Here is an 18,679-nt window from a genome sequence, read left to right on the forward strand (position 1 = left end):
CACCCTCCAGGGAGGGTCTCATGCAGCGATTTGCACCATTTACATCTACTGGATGGTCAGCTACATCAGCACTTAGTACAGCAGTTACTGACGAGAAGAAACTTCTCAGGTACCAGGTGTTGGGTGGAGGCGAGAGGGGGAGTGAGGGGAAAAGTGTACTACACATATTGCAGAAACCTGTAATCTACTAATTGTCATCTCCACCTGTGATCTGTCCTACAAACGGACTAAATTCTTTATTACCACTTTTATAACGGTACAACCCAAGCTGAGTAAATTTTAGTGCTTTTTGTTTTCTTTTCTTTCCTTCTTTTTTACAGGGGGAACTTGATGAAGATACTATCATTTTATAGTTCCCAGGGCTAGCCTCGTATCCGAGGTCTCTAGCGATTCTCATTCGAGGACTTGTGGCCGGTGTTCGATGAAACACATGTTCCCACAATTTTGTTAATTATTAAATTATTGCTTAATGACTTATCTTACGAACATACATTAATAAACCGGATAGTTTCGCATAAAGTTTTTTTTAAAATTATAGTTAAAATGTACATGCATCTTCGGCATCAGGGAGAACCACAGTTCATCTCTGTAACACCAAGAGAAATCATTCCATGGCTGACAGGTTCCAACCCCGGTTATGTGAAGATAACACTGTGCATGCGACAGCAAAGCTGCAGGAGGCTTACAACTAATTCTTCTCTTTAGCATCAAACGATAAGCTCAAAGCAAGCAAGAAAAAACTACATAAATAAATATAAGGAGATGAAAACAAAGCTGTTAAACTGATCATACAAGTAAAAGATGTTGAGAGAGGCTGGCGCCGTATGGACTCAATATTAAGCCGCACGGTGATGTTGACAAAGTAGCTTGTCTTGCTATCTGTGTTAATGCACCAGTCCTGTTGACAGACAAACATTCTTCATTCTCAGTCAGAAGAAACTGGGGACGACAGAACAGCACCTCTGAGTCTCTCAATGTTGAGATGTTCCACAGGGGTTGGCGAATGGATATTGCAACTTCGCTTCAATGCAAACAGCCCCAGCGGAGGTCAGAGTTCACATCCATTACTTACACGGGGCACAGCCACTCAGCAGTGTTGATGGACTGCTGCTGTTCCTCCCTGTCCTTATTACAGAGCAAACACTGGCGAGGGTGTTAACAGCTCAGACCTTCTGTCTCCTAACCCATCCGACGAAAGCTGGATTGGAGATCGAAGAATTCGTCTTCATACAGAGATAGTGAATACTCAGTGTTGACAGGACGGTGTTGCTTCTTGCCCCATGCGCAAGATGACACCGAAATCCTGACATCCACAAGTTTACCCACAGGCTTAAAGATACAGATTAGCGAAGGGGGATCCTGTCTACATCCGGGACCTCCGAGAACGCTGTCCAGCTTCTTCCGGTGGGAAGCTGTAAGTTCGTGCCGGACTCGCCATGAGTGGCATCAAACCGCACGAAAAATGGCCGGCACCACGCGATCATAGTCAATACACGGCACAAAATGGAAAACAGTTCCTTCGCCGCAAACTTTGACTCGGAAGAACGTATGTCAATACCTTATTCAGCCTCCAGAGGACCAGTTCTCACAGCTATGATCAATCCCGAGTCGGGACGTGACTTGGCGCAGAAACCACTTACATCTGGCTGTCCTTTGGTCTAACCCTTAGTCTCATCATTACCTAAAGGGTAGCGATACCCGTGGCTAAACTAATAACCCCCAAACCCTCCTCTAACAGACAAAATATTAGTGCATGTATTTTGCTGGTATGAGGTTGCGCGGGTGGTTCTGGGTTGGGCCAGATGATTGTTTGCTTTGCCAGTTGAAGACGTGCTTGCTTGTCGATTGCTATGCTTATGTGTTATATGCTTATTTGTTGTAGGTTGTTTCTGAATATTTCTCCTTCACCATAAAAATTTTTCTTCCATATGGCGAAGCTAGATGAGGAAAGAAGAATCAAGTAAATGTCATTCGTTCATTCATTCATTAATCAACAGGTAAAACTATCGATAACAGAAATGGCATTGACATAAAAGAAGCTTAGCAAGATATTTGCCTTCGTAAAACTCTCTGCAAACTATTATTTAAACAAAAATCTCTAACATACTCACAGTGCGCGTGCCTCGGTTCTCGATGGCGCATTGCAGCACCGCCTCCTCGCCGGACAGGAAGGTGACGTTGTTGGGCGTGGGCAGAAAGGTCGGGAGGTAAGGGTCATCATCGTGCTGAAGGTTCATCTCCTCATGCGCCAGTTGCAGTAAGGGGGCAGGAGTTCTTCCCCCTTTGCTGTCCACACAGAAATAACGGCACAGGAGTGAGTGAGACACCACAGGGAGACAACAGAAGCCAGAAAGAAGAAAAGTGAAAAAAGCAGGGACAAGCGCAGGAGCACACTTATGAGTATCGAACATGTTTCTTAAAACCATGAGGATGATGACGATGACGATGGTAATGATGATGAGTAAAATAGTATTCTTGGGCGTTACAACAACAAGAGATCGCCCAGCAATGCCTTCTGCAGCACTCAGGGCGTTTCTCGTCGCACAAACGAAGGGCGACAATCAGCCGCCAGTTGAAGAGTTATCCAGGGGTTATCGTCCGCCAAGGGAAGTGGCTAACCCAACTGCTTTGATGCTCGACACCCCTGTCTGCTTTCACTTTATCCTCCTAGTTCATCACCCTTGCACGTGGGCGAAACCTGACAATAACAGAACACTGAGAAAGACTCGCGCATCCATTTTACACAGGTGAACAACGAAGTCCGTTAAAGTGCAGCACGGCCATCTTGTGAAAGGAACAGTGATTCAGGGGAACCAAGTCAAAAGTTATCGGAAGACGGAAACCTGATAAAAATTACCAGCTGGTAAAACGATTTGGGTAGGCCTGTTCCGAGTCTCCAAATATAAGGTTTGGGCCACTATCTTCGATTACCCTATCCACCCAGCTCGACTAGGATAACAGACTAACGTGCTTAATGAATACGAGTCCTGGACTATTGTTTGTCACTCGGATACTTGGATAAACTTGCCTAATCCACAGTAGGAGAATGGAGACAAAGACCACGCTTCTCCACCCTGACTAACCCTATTACGAGATTAGACCACCTCTCCACCTCCCACCCGGAACTCCCACCCCGGAACTGTAATCTTGATCACGAGATTATGGCTAACAACCACGCCGCCTGAATGTGACAGGGTAGAGACATCGATCACGCCCACAGAAACCACTTCCCATTGCCAGATCATTGACTGCGACCTTCTCCACCCTAATCCAGATTATGAGATGAGACATCGACCACACATCCCCTGTAAAGTGATCAAGCAAGGACAGGACCGGCCATTAGCTTCGGGACTGTATCCAAGGTTGCTTTCTGCAAAATAAATTTATAATCGAAATACTTCTAGGTCAAGAGAACATATTTTCCGACACATGTTTTGTGTGGATGATGCCCTTTAAAATAGTCTTTGATTTGATGTAAATGATTTGCCTCCAGGTGATGCCCAAGTTCTTAACTCGTGGACTCCTGGCAACCACAGAACCCAACAAAAGACTTGCGCGCGACTTGAAGCTGGAATTATTACATTCTGCGCAGATGCTGCAATGCACTTCAGGATGTGGAAACTATTTGTATTTTTTTTTTTTTGGATGTTTTTGCTTAATAACCAGGGCATTGTGTCTGTCAAGAGCTCGACATGACACGGCAGGTGACTGCAATCGTGTTTCACAGATGCAAGAATCAATCACGTGACTCCTCTGGAATGTAGAGCTTCGTACAAGGTGTTCGTGGGATGATGGGTAGGATTGTGTGTATCTGGTTCTGTTTGCTGCCTTTCTGTAGCTTAATAATTGTTAGTGAACTCTTTTGTCAAACAACAATTGATGCCTGCGTGTGGTGCAGATTATTTCTCGTACTAGCCGAGATGTTAGAGCCCTGGCGTCCAGACTTCAACCCCGTGTTGGGCAGCGGACTTCCACGTCGACCCAGTTGTCGCAAACGGGTACCTGACATGGAGGATTAGCGGAAATACAATACAATGAGAGGGAGAGGAGATAGGAACCACCCTCACAAAAAGTTGGTCCCGAGAAAAATGAGGTCTGTAGCTTCTGCACACTCCCCTCTTTAGACCCTCCCAGCCCCGCAAAAAAACAAAACAAAACAAAAGAAAACAAAAAACCTTTGTTTATCTCATGCAGAAATGACGGTTTCTTCCGCATCACAGGCTGTTGACTGCTTGTGTCTGGTTGAAGCAGCTGTTGGCGATCAGAGTGACATATAACAGGTGATCATCACTGTGTCATTGGCTGCATCAGTGGACGATCCTTGACTTTTTCTATCAGTTTACAAACTTTTTTTATTTTTATAACAACTGCTCAAAGTAGCAGGGTATGTAGTCTATTACCAAGGCAAGTATTCTCTCCATTCCTGGCGCAAACCGAACATCAAGCTATTGTCGTCGTCGCTGTAGTTATTGCAGAAAGTTTAGTTACTATGCTGTCTTTCAGTTCTTTCATTTTTTTCTATTTTATAGTTTCCCCACCTACACCTTTCAATAATGCATCATGTTGGTGTGCATTGAATACAGATTGCTGCACCTACACCTAAAGAAAGTCGTCTTCCTGGCTAGATGTTCAAAGACTGGCTGAATCAAGCAGAAGAGCTGAGCTGTCTTATGTAATCAGCAGATACTAAGAAAGGCATCTCGCATCTTCATTATTCCTAGTCATTTTCCAGGCACGCCAGTTCTCTCCCTTGTGTCTGGCCTGCAGACACCGCAAGTCATTCATTCCACGTGTCATTCACTTTATTTACCCCTCCAGTATATACTTTTTTAAGTAGACTAGCCTACAGTCTGACAATAGGCTCATAGGTCTCGCTGATTGATCATTGCCTGTCTTTTTAACAAGATCTTCCGCCAAAATTTATCACCTTGTTTTCTCCCTTCTTCACCACCCTTAGCCGGCTTTCCTTGATATTTTTTTCCTTTTAATCAAGTTCGTAGGGAGGTGGCCATTGCTTTGAAAGCAAGGTCGAAAGTCTGTACATCAGAGACAAAATTATTCTGGACGTTATCACACTGCCATCCCGGCCTGCGTGGGTTGCCTCCCCTGATTCGCTCTCCACACTGTCTTCCTCGGAATCAACATCTCAACAAGGCTCATTTCAGTTCAACATTCTCTTTCGGGATTGCAAATTCTGGTTCTCTAACATTCGACTGCGGAAACAATCTCTTACATTATTGAAGACAGGCTGGTATTTGTCTCGGACGTGCGCAAACTAAATTTACAGCCACATTAGCCAGAGCAGACAAAACAAGGGAAACAAAAAAAAAAAAAAAGAGGCAAAGAGGGAGGAAGGGAGACAGACACGGTTCAGACAGCCAGCCACCCAGCCAGCCAGACAGACAGACAGACAGACAAACATTATCTATGCAGATCGAATAATGCACTGGCTGCGCCATTATTTTTTATAGCAAAATCCCTGTTTCTATTCGGCGGAGATGTGACAGGCCAGCTGGCGATGAGTTGATGAATGGCGGAGGCGCACCTGTTGCTGGAGATGTTGCATTTGAGAAGCAAGACACAAACACAAGCGTGTTAATATCGTCTCTCCTTGGGCGCACATCCAAACAGGGATGACTGAGGCCGCTGCTGAATAAACAAGAGCCGGAGGTAACCCCAGGGCTGGCAATCAGGAGGTCCCCCCCCCCTACCTGCATGCCTTGGCAGGCAAACTCTATCGCTGTGTCCGACGAGATCGTCGAGAATGAGGAGCGAAGCGATAATGTGTTAATGTGGATGTTCACATTCCTACAAACTTGAAAGTTTTTAGAGTTTTTGAGAAGTTTGACAACCATCCAAATGGACCAGTTATCACAATTTCAAGACACGAAAACAGCGACCACATTGACGATAACGACGACAACGATGATGATAATTGTCTTCTCCTTATCCTCCAGCAATGTGATAAAACAGATTTATCTTTGACAAGTCCGAGAAAATTTGAGAAACTTTTTATGCACTAGATATTACATTTTTTCCCCCAAAATAACAGAAAGATTTTGGTGAAGCAGCTGCGGAAAAGTCGCACGACAAACAGTATAGAGCAACTGAAAATGGGTGGAGGGGAAAAACCCTCAGCCTGACAGAAGCAGAGGACAAAAGAAAACAAACAGCATGTTTACGGAGACCAAAAAGGAAATAAGAAGAGAAATCCCCCGAAAACAAAAGTGACAAAGAGCAAGCAAGACATTGTTGTCTATCATCGTGCAGTAAGCCCTCGTATATTATGAAAATAATACATTCGATGAAAGCTGTCTGAATGAGGGCGATAACGATAATGCAGGCTTTCGTCTGCAGTTTGACAATGAATGCGAGCTGCCAGGGCAGACAAGAGAAGTGCAAAGCAGCCTCATAAATGCGATTAATACGCCAGTCGTATTTCTTGCTGCTCTGCTGCGTCCATTCTGGTGCCAAGCATCTCCTCCCTGCCTCCACAGCCGCCGCCGCCTCCGAGTGGCGAAGGGTCTGGTGTAATGACGGCACAAGTTAAAAGAAAAGCTGACCCCTACCCCAGCCCTTCTCAGCAAACAGCAGCTCCGCTAGGGCGCTTCAAACAGACGGAGTGCCTTCAGTGTGCGCGGTAAGGAGGGACAGAAATTAAGGGTTAATGTAGCAGAACATCACACGCGGTAAACACGCGCGCAGAAGTCTGTGTGTGTGTGTGAATTTAGGGGGGTAGGGAAGGAGGACGTGGGCAGAGGAAGGAGGGAAGGGAGGGAATCGGGAAAGGGAGACAACAAAGAGATAACTCAGACGTATCAAGAAGTGTGATGCCAGAAAGGGGCTCTGCAAGCTCACTGGGGCTTCAAAACACTTTTTTCTTAACTCTCAGAAATATCTGTCAACGATAGCGACGATAAAATTGAAAACTTATGAGTAGTTGAAGCAGTTGTGGTGGAGTAGTTGTCAGTGTAGTGATGCGGCAGTAATGGCGTGCATAGCATCGCAGCAGTAATTATTTATGTTGGATAGCTTGCATAACTGTTCAAACTGAAGCTGAGGCACGAAGCACAGGATCAGTGTCCGTGAAGACAGACACACACATGCACGTACAATCAGTCGACAAAGATCACGTATAGCGAAGGTTCTGCCAATATGTGCATCCCATAATATACAGCAGGCGAGGCTCTAGAATCGGACATGAAGCAGGAATCTCATTAAGTGCAATAGAGATCTTCACAGATACTTTACACATCCACGTGGTGCAGCCTCCCACTCACCATCCATAAAGCGCCAACAACTCCTGTCGTCCCCGGCATGCCAGGAATGTTTTAGTGGGGAAAGTTTGTGGAGGGCGAGGCAGTGGGGAATAGACATAAACATAATATCAATAGGTTTCTTGCGGATGGTGCGATTGCTTTTTGGCGGTTAGTGCTTTAACTAGTCATTTCCTGTTGTATGTTGAATGATCCATCTTGATTGCTGGCTGCAACTTCACGTTTATGACCTCAGCAACGCATTTGATCACATCTTAGAGAGATGGGGTTAGTTGCACAGCATGTTTCTAAGCCTTAAGACTGTTCTAAAGAAGAAAGTTTACAATCCTATCTTTCCAAAATGTCTTCTGTGACAATAAAATGCGTTGCACTAGCTTTTACACAAAATGTGTCCATTCACAGACACCGGCAACAAAATTATACCATGTCTTCATAAACTGTACAGAACCGCTCACGGAGGAATAAAGTCTGGCTTAAGCAGTTTATCTTATTTGAAACAATTTTAATTAAAATATTCTAAAATTGTGCTGGGCATTGTGTTTCAATAAAACTGATTATCTAAAACGATTTGACACCTAAATACAAAGTGCGTAAGTGTGTGAGAAGAAAAGTGTAAAGAAGAGAGCATGCGCAGTCTTACCTGATGACGTCACCCAGGATAACAAGGAGAGAACAACGTGGATAACTGGAAACAGCGATAGTCGCATTTCTTGCAGGTCAAGGGTTATAAGGCGTCACGTGGTACATATCAACGATGTGTGTCGTCAGAGCTGCGACAAAATGGATAAAACAGTTGTTGGGGCAATGGCCTTAATATCACCAAGCAGACGGAAACATTACCGGAGAGAGAGAAGAGAGAGAAGATAGAGAGAAGGATGAGAAAGAGCGAGATCCACATTCAGACAAGTTTGTATTTTAAAACTGTTTATCAGGATGAGGACAATGAAACACGAATGGTATTTTGTGGTGGAGGATTTCATTGAAATCTCAAGACGCATGAATGGGTTTTGTCCTCAGCCTCCTAAAGACTTGATAAACACACAAACACAACCTCCGTGGCAGGCTGCCGCCCATGAAACTCTTTGCTACAACCGCCACTCATCTTGACCTGATCCGTCACATTTCTGCCACCAACTCCAGAATTTCTATCAGTTAATCAATTTTCCTTATTTCCTAAAAACGATTGCCGGAGACAAGAGGTGGTCTGCAGAAGCTCTGGACTCGGGGGGCTGGCTGCTGAAACCGCCGGGTACCTCGCGCCAGTTACAGGCGGGTCATCGGGGGCAAGGACAAGGGGTTTCTAGTCTGAAAGATTTCCCGCCTCCTCTGGAGTTTAACAAGGTTGTATCTCCACACCCACATTGCTCTTTTCCCCCCAAACCATGAGCTGAATAACTGAGGGAAGAATTTTGGTAGCAGGACTTTGTGTCCTAGTGGACAGACAATAACATCTCAACAAGTCGTCTAATAAGCGGGAAGAAGGTGAAGGCAATGGAGCAGCTTGCCCAGAAACTGTTTCTTGTTGATAAGGAGGGTGCTGACATTGTTGATGCTTGAAGAAGTGGGAAGGACATCATGACTTTCTGTCTGTGGCAAAGACAATAGGTGTCTGACCACATTTAACATATTCATGGTGGACAGTGTGTTCGCATGATAGAACACAGGTGTGTGTACAGGCTGTCGACAGTAAACCTTCATTCACACATTGTCTAAGTTCGCAGGAACACCAGACTTTATTTGCTTGATATCCGGAAAAGTGTGGTGAAATATCAGACGACAGAACTGTAGACCTGACTAAGAAATCTCTTGAAAATTAAAGCTTATAGATATCAGATAAGAACAAAAAAAGCATCAAAGTCAGACATCTACTTCGAGGTGTACTATGGCAGCCAAATATAACTTTTAATTTCGTACTGCGAGTTTTTGTGAGAGCGAATGGTGCTTGGCACCACTTCCCGAGAAAACTGTACTAGTCAGCACGTGTAGTGTCATGTGACTTTTGACACCAATCAGAAGTTACTTAGCACTATCAAAACCAGTCAGAAAGCAATACAGCTTTCTTTAATAAAGGTCATATATATATATAAGTGAAACTGGATAAATGTCTATAAAGGGCTCAGAGCTATGCCGCTCGTATTTGTCTTCCTGGTGAAAGGTGGCGGTACGGTTAGCGAAAGTCACCAATACGGTGAAGGTTGGCTGTCCTGGGTTCAGCTCTCGTCTGGACACGCTGTTCTTTCTATGCATGTGATATGTTTACACGCATGAAAACTTTTTCACCTGCCTCTCTATGACGATTTATTTTCAGAAGGATTCAGAGAAGATAAATATTAGAATGATTCTGAGCTGAGTATGAAATATATCGGCAAACTCAAGCAGATCTTTGTGTTTTGTTGCTAGAAACAGTAGGTGAGCACGTGCTGTGTGTTTGTGTTTCGTGTGACCCCGGTACAGACACCTACAGTCTCCAGCACCAGCCTTGCCATCAGGTCTTGTCAAATGATACCAGGTATCAACTCAGGAAGTTCTGGTAAGGTACAAGTGATTCCTATCTCACTGAACCAGGGAATGATACCAACTGATCAAGTGACACTTTTAAAACGTGGAGCAGCAAACCGCTGCTTGTCTAGCTCTCTCTCTCTCTGTATATATATATATGGATAATATTATACATGGGAGGGAGAGAGGAGACGGGATGTCATCAAATTCTCGAGTTCTCAACCTACAGCATCTTGTGTCTTATTTCTTGTTTCCAGAGACATCGACAGTAAGGGAAATCCAGCACATTAATATTCTTTGTTCACTTTCCTTATTTATTATTTTTATTATCTAATGTGTACATTATGTTTGTGTATATGTTGCTTAAATCGTTGAATTTTTCTATGATTGTACGTTTTGTACATTTATATATTGGAATAGAAGTGTTTGAAAAAGAATCTTTGCTAAGGCTTTGATACCTTACTCTGTAATTTCTTGACGGAAATAAAAACAATTTTCATGTTTTGAGTTTATATTTGCTCATATATATATATTTGTTTATATTACAAATCCTCGTTGTTTGAAAACACACACACAGATAGACACACACACACACACATACGAGTTCGTGCACCGCAAGTACAAGTGGAGGGAGCAGCATGGTCCCAACTGACCCAACGTCTCATTTTCACTCTGTTTTGACTCAGACCACTCAACTGCCACAAGAGTTGCCTCGCCATGCCGACAGTTTCCCCCGCTGGCCCCCGGGCAGACGTGGACATGATCTCGATGGAGCAGAGTTAGCTGAGTGGAGCTTATCTCGCACAGTCACAATCAAATTAAGCCAGGCTCGCCCTGCCAGACCTGCTGCAGGAGCCGGTTGTCCAGACACAATGGATGGAGTATACACAACAGGGGCGGACAACCAGGGAGGAGGGGGCAAGGAGGCAGCCGCACCCTTAAAAAAAGAAAGATATTCAGGAGGCAAGGATGTCAACGTCGTTCACCGTCAGCATGGATCCCCCTCCACCAACTCCTGCACCCCTCTAATACCAGGGGCGCGGTTTGTCTCCCTTTAGTGCCCTTGACTGTATAGGAGTGTCTGTACTTATTGAAACTGCTGTCGGCAGTAGCATCCCATGAGTTTATGCTCTCCCTTGTAAGTCTGACACGTTAATACCCTAGTCTTAAAATTTAAAAAAAAAAAAAAAAAACTAAAAGGAAAGTTAAAAGTAACTGTAAAAGCTGACATACTGCACATACAATTGAGAACAAAGATTTTTCCAGGAAGAACAATTAGACTATAAATACAAAACAGTAGTGTATGAAGATGCTCGGCTTCTGGGGGCAGGAGGCAAAGTTCATGCTGACAGTGAACGACATTCACATTCTTGCCTCCTCAGAATGTTTTTTGAAGGGGCGGCTCCACCCCTTGTCCCGACATTCCCCGATTCCTACGCCACTGTAAAATTATTCAAGTAGACTATAAATACTTGAACTCTTCTTATAACTCCTTTCTAAAAATCATCTAATAATTCTTCAATCCTTGACAACCTCTACACATGACCATCCGTCCCAAGACATCTACAAGTTCTCCATGCTCCTCGCTGTAAATGTTTCAGCAAATGTTTGTCCCAAAGGGCACAGACCCATGTTCTGACCAATCTTCTTTTTAAATTTGGGAAGTGTTCTCAAATATTAATGTACATGTAATGTCAGCTGGCAACTCTGAACACTTTTACAGACAAAACCTGAAGTTCGCACATAATACAGACTTATTGTTTACTACTGATCGAGAGAAACACTTTCAACGTGAACAGCTATTTCATTTTTGGGGATTTTTTCTGGTACCTTGAAATTACTATTAGTTATTACCATTATTATTGAAATTACCATCATACCTTCATTGCATATTTGAAATACTAACACAAAGTTTCCTTAAGGGTACAGAACATCAGACATATCGACAAAATCACTACAGTTCTGATTTTACTCTTTTCTTCGAAGTTCTTGAAAGCGGGGTCTGCTGTTGCACTCTTGAGATAAGCTAGATGGATGGCCGTGATTCTAGACCTGTTCAAAGTTGTGGAAGAAACAAAGGAGAAAGAAGGAAAGAAAAAAAGACTACCATTAGAAAGAAAGAAAGAGTGAGGAGAAGAAGAGAATAGAATAGTGTAAAAAAAAAAAGGTGGTAATCTGCAAGAACTTTGCTTTCATCGTAAAAGAATTCGGTAAAACATTCGGAAAAGATAAAACAAGAGAGAGAAAAAATAGGGAAAAAGAACGAACGAATGCTTTTGTTTTATTTAGGCCATATGCTCTCAACAATGCGGGAGCTGAGGACAAATTAATTTTAAACATAAAGTGTAACAGTCGATACTATGTGTAAATGTCAGAAAAAATTCGCAGAAACAATTACATCAGTAGACAATGAAAATATTTGTCTTTAGTTCGCTAATAATTTGTTTTACACCTGAAACAGTGGACAAGAGGTCTTTTGATTCACACAAGTCAGGTTGGTGAGTGAAGTATTTCAGAGGCAGGAATCTACATCTTGAGTTTTCAAGCCGAGAGCTTTAGAAAAAGGTGAATTGTATTATCCTCTGAAGTTTCACAAAAATGACATTTCACAACCGACAAGAAGCTCAACTAGTAACTTTGTGTCCAAGTCTGTTAGGGAATCGAACCTCCCAGTGTCATATACATGAAGCTTTGCAGTGTACATACAGAGGAAGTCTCCCTGTCTCACAGTCCACCATATCATTTGGGGTTCGGGAACTGACAGTAGGTAATTTTTTAGTGTCAAAGTATGTACCATTACTCCAGAAATGGAGAGAATATTCCAGAAACGGAGGATGAGAGACGGCAGAGACTGCAAGTGAGAAATTTGGTCTGAGAGATGACTGAGCATTGATTACTGTGTTGTAGCCATGGAGGATCACGGATACGTCTGTTTGCCTCATCTGTTTCCCTTAGTGATTTGGGGTGGATTTCATGTTGGTTCTGTAACCTACTACCAGGCCAGTCCATCCGATAACATTTCTTTTGCCTTCTGCTAAGCTCTGAGGTCCTTAGACCCTATCAGGACCATCATGGACTCAAGGGGAACTGAACACAGAGCAGAGGTAAGCTGTTTGCCCGGCATGATACACACCCGACATGAAATCCACCCGTGAAGACACGGGATTTTTACAACCACTTGTGGTATATGAGGACTCAAATTAGCCGGTTACAAGTAGTGGGTTTCGAAAGTTTCCTTTTTTGAATTTATTGAGTTTCAAAGAGTAACTATCTACTAGCCTTTACCACCAATGGTGGTGTAGATACTATAAACCGACTGTCTGCATTGTGACCCCGGAGACGCCCAGAGGTCAGGCAAGGGGCGAGTAATTTGCCGTCGCTAAACATCGCATTGACATGTTGAGAAATGATAGCATTCAGTTGGTGCAGATCAGCCAATTAACTACCCTCTCCACCAAAAATCATTTCAGCAAATGTCACTCGACGGCAGGACATTCTGACCAAATCTTGTTTGGCCGCCAAAACATGAAGTATTTGGTTCGATGAAGTTCAGTTTTGGCGGAAATGACTGTTCGACCACACGTCTCTTCCCTCGATTCCTCCGCCAAAATGTCAGGTTTTAAGGCTAATCGCCTATTGACCAGCGATGTCATTAACTGGACGAATGGCCATCGTCAGCCATCACCGCGGCGACAACATCTCTGAAGATGTTCGATTAGATTCGCTTTTGAGTTGATTACAGGAATTGTAAGAACATGGATTTCTAAACATTTGCAGAGTATGGCGGTCATCCATCTCTGGAGTAAGATGCATTACGAAAGACGTAGTGGCGAACGGAAGTTAAGAGATCACGTGATCCGATATAAATGCCAATAGCCATGGCGGCGTGGTTGTCCATGGTCTCAGCAACTACATACAGTCTTAGTCCACTAAATTTTGCGACAGAAAGATGTTCATTGTAGCCAGACTGTCCATTTTCTCAGTAGAAGAACTACCCAAGGTCTGAACCCATGGTCTCAGCTTACTACTGTAGCAGAACTACCATTGGGCTGGAGTCGATAATTTCTCGAAATATTTTAAAAATAAGGAAGCGACGAGCTTTTTTTTACCTGACCTTTACTCTTCGGTGGGAGGAGGTGTGTGTGAGTGGTGCTTACTGCCAGTTAGCCTTGCTTCGTTAGCATGTCTCCGCACACAAATAGCAGCAGCGACAGCAACGAGTGCACGAGACTTCACGAGACTGCGTCACCAGGAAGTGACGAATGAAGAAAAAAGAAAAATGATTGCTGGGAAAATTACGGATGGCAGTTACACCAGGAAATTATCACCAAAAGTGAACGTGGACGAGAAAAGAGAAAAGAAGAAGACAGAAAAGAGAATCGACAAAACGATTAAACAGGAAGAGAGTAAAGAAGGAAAGGATGTGGGCGAGTGCGCTCGGCAATATATATATAATAGTTATTGATAAAAAAATATTAGGAGCGATGTAAACACGTGACTTTCTTCTACAACACAGTTAGGGCCGTCCACCTGTCGAGGCTTAATGCGAAGATGATGTTATTACAGAAGTGCTTGCCGTGGAGGACCATCAGTGGCGAAACACTGCTTACTCCTCCCTCGCTCTTTGAAATGGAGGCGAGAGGGTACGAGCAGCTTCTCTCCAACCTCTTCAGGGAGCAAAGAAAGAGAATTGCTTCCAACGCCCCGGAAATTCCGTTTTACAAAGAAGTGGCAAAAGCCATGAATATTGGATTAGACGCAAAGATGATGTTTTGAGGAACATGATCTCTGGACAGGAGCGGGAAAGGGGAGGCAAACCTGCGCGGGCAGCATGGCGGTTCTGCCAGTTCCAGTTATCCATCCATGGAAACGAAGTCTTGAACCCGTGACCTTTACGTGAACCACTCTCTGCTGAAGACGAAAAGAAGATAAGAAAAGCTACAAGAAGCTGGAAAAATATTTGAAAACTCTAGCGAAACTAGTCAAGAAAATGACGAAGAGTTGAAGGCATTTCACATCACCAAGGAGACCAGAGAAAATGTACATTAAAATCAAACTCCTCGGAAGCAATTTTGGGAGAACACAAAGAGAACTTTCATTGAAAGAGAAAAAATGTTTCGAAGATTCAGCTTAATTATTAAACTCCTGAATTGTGTTCTTGGGTTAGAACTTAGTTTCAAAATGCGATTTCTTTTCTTATTCAAGAATGTGATACAGTTATACTGTCTTCCTTTCTGTCTTTTCTCTCTTTCTCACTCTCTCTCATGGAGTGACTGATTAATTCACTCACTTGCACACACGCAGAAATAACGGGTTCAAAATCGTCGAGAGCATGCAATATCTATAAAGTAGACTATGTTCATCCTTTTATGATTGATTTTTCATCGCCAGAACAGAAAAGAAACAGCGATATTTAAAAACAAGAGATAAATGCGGATAAAACAGTTTTTTTCAAGAAAGATACGTGGGCTGATGCTTTTGGCTTTTTAAACCAAGCGCCGGTCACACTTCAGAAACATTGGCTGGCAAACGGATAGTTGTTAAGACAAGTTTTCAAAAAATATAAAAATGCTCGATTTGGATTGCATAAACGGACAAGTAGACATACACGACGACAGAGAATTAAAAAAGAAACACAGTCAGAGGCATATCAAAGATAAAAAGAAGGAACGATATTTTTTAAATAAAAGGTGATAGATAACAAACCGGAAGATAGACAATGTGTACCGTGCATACAAATATTTTTAAAAATTGACGAAAAAAAGAGAAAAATAAAATTCAAAAATAAAAAATACACGGTCAGAAGGATACAGCACAGAATGATGTCGGACAGCGAGGGCTGTCAGAAAGTACTGACATTACCTGTAGCAACTTCTCCCATAACTCCACGGCACACTGTCAGCAGCATCTGTCATGATGACGATGAGCACGCGGACAAAAGTTGCTGCACGAGCTATCCACTCTGCGCCACAGTGTCGTCCGCGCGCGCTGGTGATGTAGACTGGCGCAGTCCCGCTAGGGGCCGTGTGGGATGGAGGGACGGAGTAAGGGACTGTTGTCTGCATCTGGCACCACACTTAGGGGAATCTTTCTGTCTACGATTGTTGTCCACTCCTGAGCTTCCATGCTTGAGCTACTAACTGATCTCCTGAGCATCAGGTAGCACACACCTGAGCAATGTGAAGCTCGGGTGAGCCACCACACAGGTAAACTTCAGGTGTTCGGTACAAACTCTAGCCACTGTTCCACTAGTTTATTACAAATTCTATCTATCGCATCTCACTGGCCTCAGCCAAAGTCTTCAAGACCGGAAAGTGGAAGGACAAATTTTAAAGTTGGGACACTTACCGGATAGTCTTGTTTTTAGTTACTTCCCAGCATGTTCATTTGGTTTTGCTTCTTCGTCAGACCACCCTAAGCGCCCAAGTAATTATTCACGATTTTTCTAACACCACGACTTATGTTATGTAATGATGAATCTTCAGAGCGTTCGACGAACTGGAAGAAGAAATATTCACGACCTGAAAGTGTGTTGTTCCGCCAGAAAGTAACAAAGTTTTGGCCATAATCACATCTTATCACCAGAGACTAAAGTTTGGCAGCCATGCTCACCCCTGGCGGTTATCTGCATGCGACTCACTGACAAAAGAGTTCGGAGCCTTACCTGCTGTTCTTACCTTACTTTGCACTTTAACAAAATTGTGGCAAAAACTTGTCAACTCATTCACCAGGATGGTAAGACCTGGTCAAACCTAAAATAATCATAAGAACCACTCAAGCTTTGCCTTCCAGAGCGGATCACAATTTAATGTAGAAGCCAGAAGGCTGGAATGTATGACACCATAAAACAAAAATGACTACACCTTTCTTTCCATTGACTCTTACATTCCCTAAACTGAAAGTTACCTCGCGCTCATCCCAGTCTGTGTTTCAAACTGTATTTCTGGAAAGAAGTTTAAAGTCGACAGCCCGACACGACTAGCAGAAGTGGCTTACAATTACAAACACTTTGGACTCAGCTCTTTGTCGCCTGCAGTGTGATGCCAATGGAGCGGTTAATGACGAGAGAACGGCGCTGAGAGCTGTGAACCTACCACGCGCTCGGCACCGTTAACCCCTTCAGGACTAAAGCATTGCACACCGAGATGACGGGGACAGTAAAAGGCCTCTTAGCGATGTTTGACGAAGTGACTGCAGGCCCAAGTAAGATAATGAAGTTGAGGAGGAATAGGAGGAGGAGGAGGACACAGGAAGAGGGAGAGGACGTCAGCTGCAGACTGCACGCGCTGCACGTCATGTTCACTGCGCCGGCGGGCAGCTGGCGAGGGCGCCGTCGTTAGCCGTGGTGGAGATGGACTGTGATTGTACGGCACTTGGCGCTCTGCCACTAATATTAACAAAGCGAATAAGTGTCTGGGGGAGGGATGGGGAAGGCGAACCACGGGGAGGGGGAGCGCTAAGGGAGAAGGGTGAGATCGAAGCCGGAGAGATCAGTGAGGGGCCGCAGGCAAAGGGCGGTGGAGGTTGGGGGAGGGAGACCAGTGGAGGTCGGGTGCCGGGAGGGGAACACGAACAGATTCGTACGATCAGGTCTTTGTCCAGGGTGAGAGAGCTCGCGCGTGCGAGTGTCCATAGCATGGGTCGTTAGCGCCCTCCTGACCTCAGCCAGCCAGGCGCAGGGGCAACTTCTGCCCTTACTGGATTAGCCACAGAAGCAGACGGCTATTCGACTCCTCCCTACCCCTAAAAATTAAACCCCGCCGTTTTCAACCTGGTAAACAACAATTACACCATGATTAGGGGTTCACGCTTACAGTTAACTTATCTTAAAGTTACCATGGAGATGAAAAGATTGGGCGCACGACCTCCAAAGACGGTCACGTGACTGCTAACACATGCGCTCACATGCATATATACTCAGGCCGAGAAAGAAAGAGGAAGACAAGACAAAATTTACTAAATCAACTTATTTAAATTATTCATGTTTAAATCAATTTCGAGGAATTTATTTTCCGTCTACACTCGATCATAGCTTCCTCGCTATCATCATCATCACTACGCTATTATCGTCCTTCTCTCATTTATCATCCGCTGCTTCTTCTTCAACACATTGCTTACTAGCGTGTCTAAAAAAAATCAGAGGAAGTAACTTCAGGGAAATTTGAAAAAAAGGACCACTCTGAAAAAATTAGGAACTCTGTTATCTGATTAGTCCGTGACACGGGGCGCCAACAGGAAGCACTTAGTCGCTCAAATTGTCGATTATCAAAGACACGTGACAGAATAAAATGTGGTTTCCAGCCACGCACAGGTGTACACGCTGCTCTAGGGGCACCTCGACACCCCCGCCATGACCTGAAGTTGGCAGACACTGCCACCCCATCTCCTGAATGCTAAATCGTGGTTTAAATAATTTATTCCGTTTGAGCGAGGGCCTAAACTGCGCGTGCGTACGTTCGTGTGTGTGTGTGTGAGGAGAGAGAGAGAGAGACTCGAGCTGAAGCCAGTTATTATATCTCTACAAGTTTAGTCGGATGAAAATCATGGAAGAACAGCATGGAAGGACGAAGGAAAGGAAGGACCAGATGGGGGAAGAAGGCAATAATGGGTAAATAGCAGAGAACAAACACTGGGCAAGCCAGGCAGTGACAGGCAGACTGGAGGTCTACATGGAGGTGTCGATAGTCAGTATGTAGAAACAGTCCAGCAGCCTGCAGAGGGCGGAGGTCAGCGTGTGTCGATGTTGGTGGGAGAGAGCCTGGAGTCGACCTTGACCCGACTCCACACCTTTCTGTCTATCTGTCTACCCATGGTAGCACCTTTCTCTCTACAGTCAACACCGCCTTTCTGACCACACTTGCAACACCTGTCTACACTTGATAGGACCCAGCCTCGACACTTGA

At 44.1% G+C, this 18,679-nt stretch overlaps 1 protein-coding gene across 3 annotated transcripts in view; it reads right to left on the reverse strand.

The window, feature by feature from the left end:
- Positions 1 to 18,679, reverse strand: part of LOC112554616 (zwei Ig domain protein zig-8-like) — a 41,549-nt gene that overhangs the window by 12,185 nt on the left and 10,685 nt on the right. For 2 of the 3 annotated variants that reach the window (XM_025222506.1, XM_025222508.1), the window contains exons 2-3: positions 7,918 to 8,047; positions 2,112 to 2,286 (exon numbers count right to left, since the gene is read on the reverse strand). In XM_025222506.1, the coding sequence (XP_025078291.1) occupies positions 2,112 to 2,237 (126 nt within the window). In that variant the 5' untranslated portion in view covers positions 2,238 to 2,286; positions 7,918 to 8,047. Of the gene's footprint in view, positions 1 to 2,111; positions 2,287 to 7,917; positions 8,048 to 15,638; positions 15,855 to 18,679 lie in introns of those variants that run through there. The other variant, XM_025222507.1, reaches the window with a different exon arrangement.

Source organism: Pomacea canaliculata, linkage group LG13, assembly GCF_003073045.1.
Source record: "Pomacea canaliculata isolate SZHN2017 linkage group LG13, ASM307304v1, whole genome shotgun sequence".
Classification (NCBI taxonomy): Eukaryota; Metazoa; Mollusca; class Gastropoda; order Architaenioglossa; family Ampullariidae; genus Pomacea; species Pomacea canaliculata.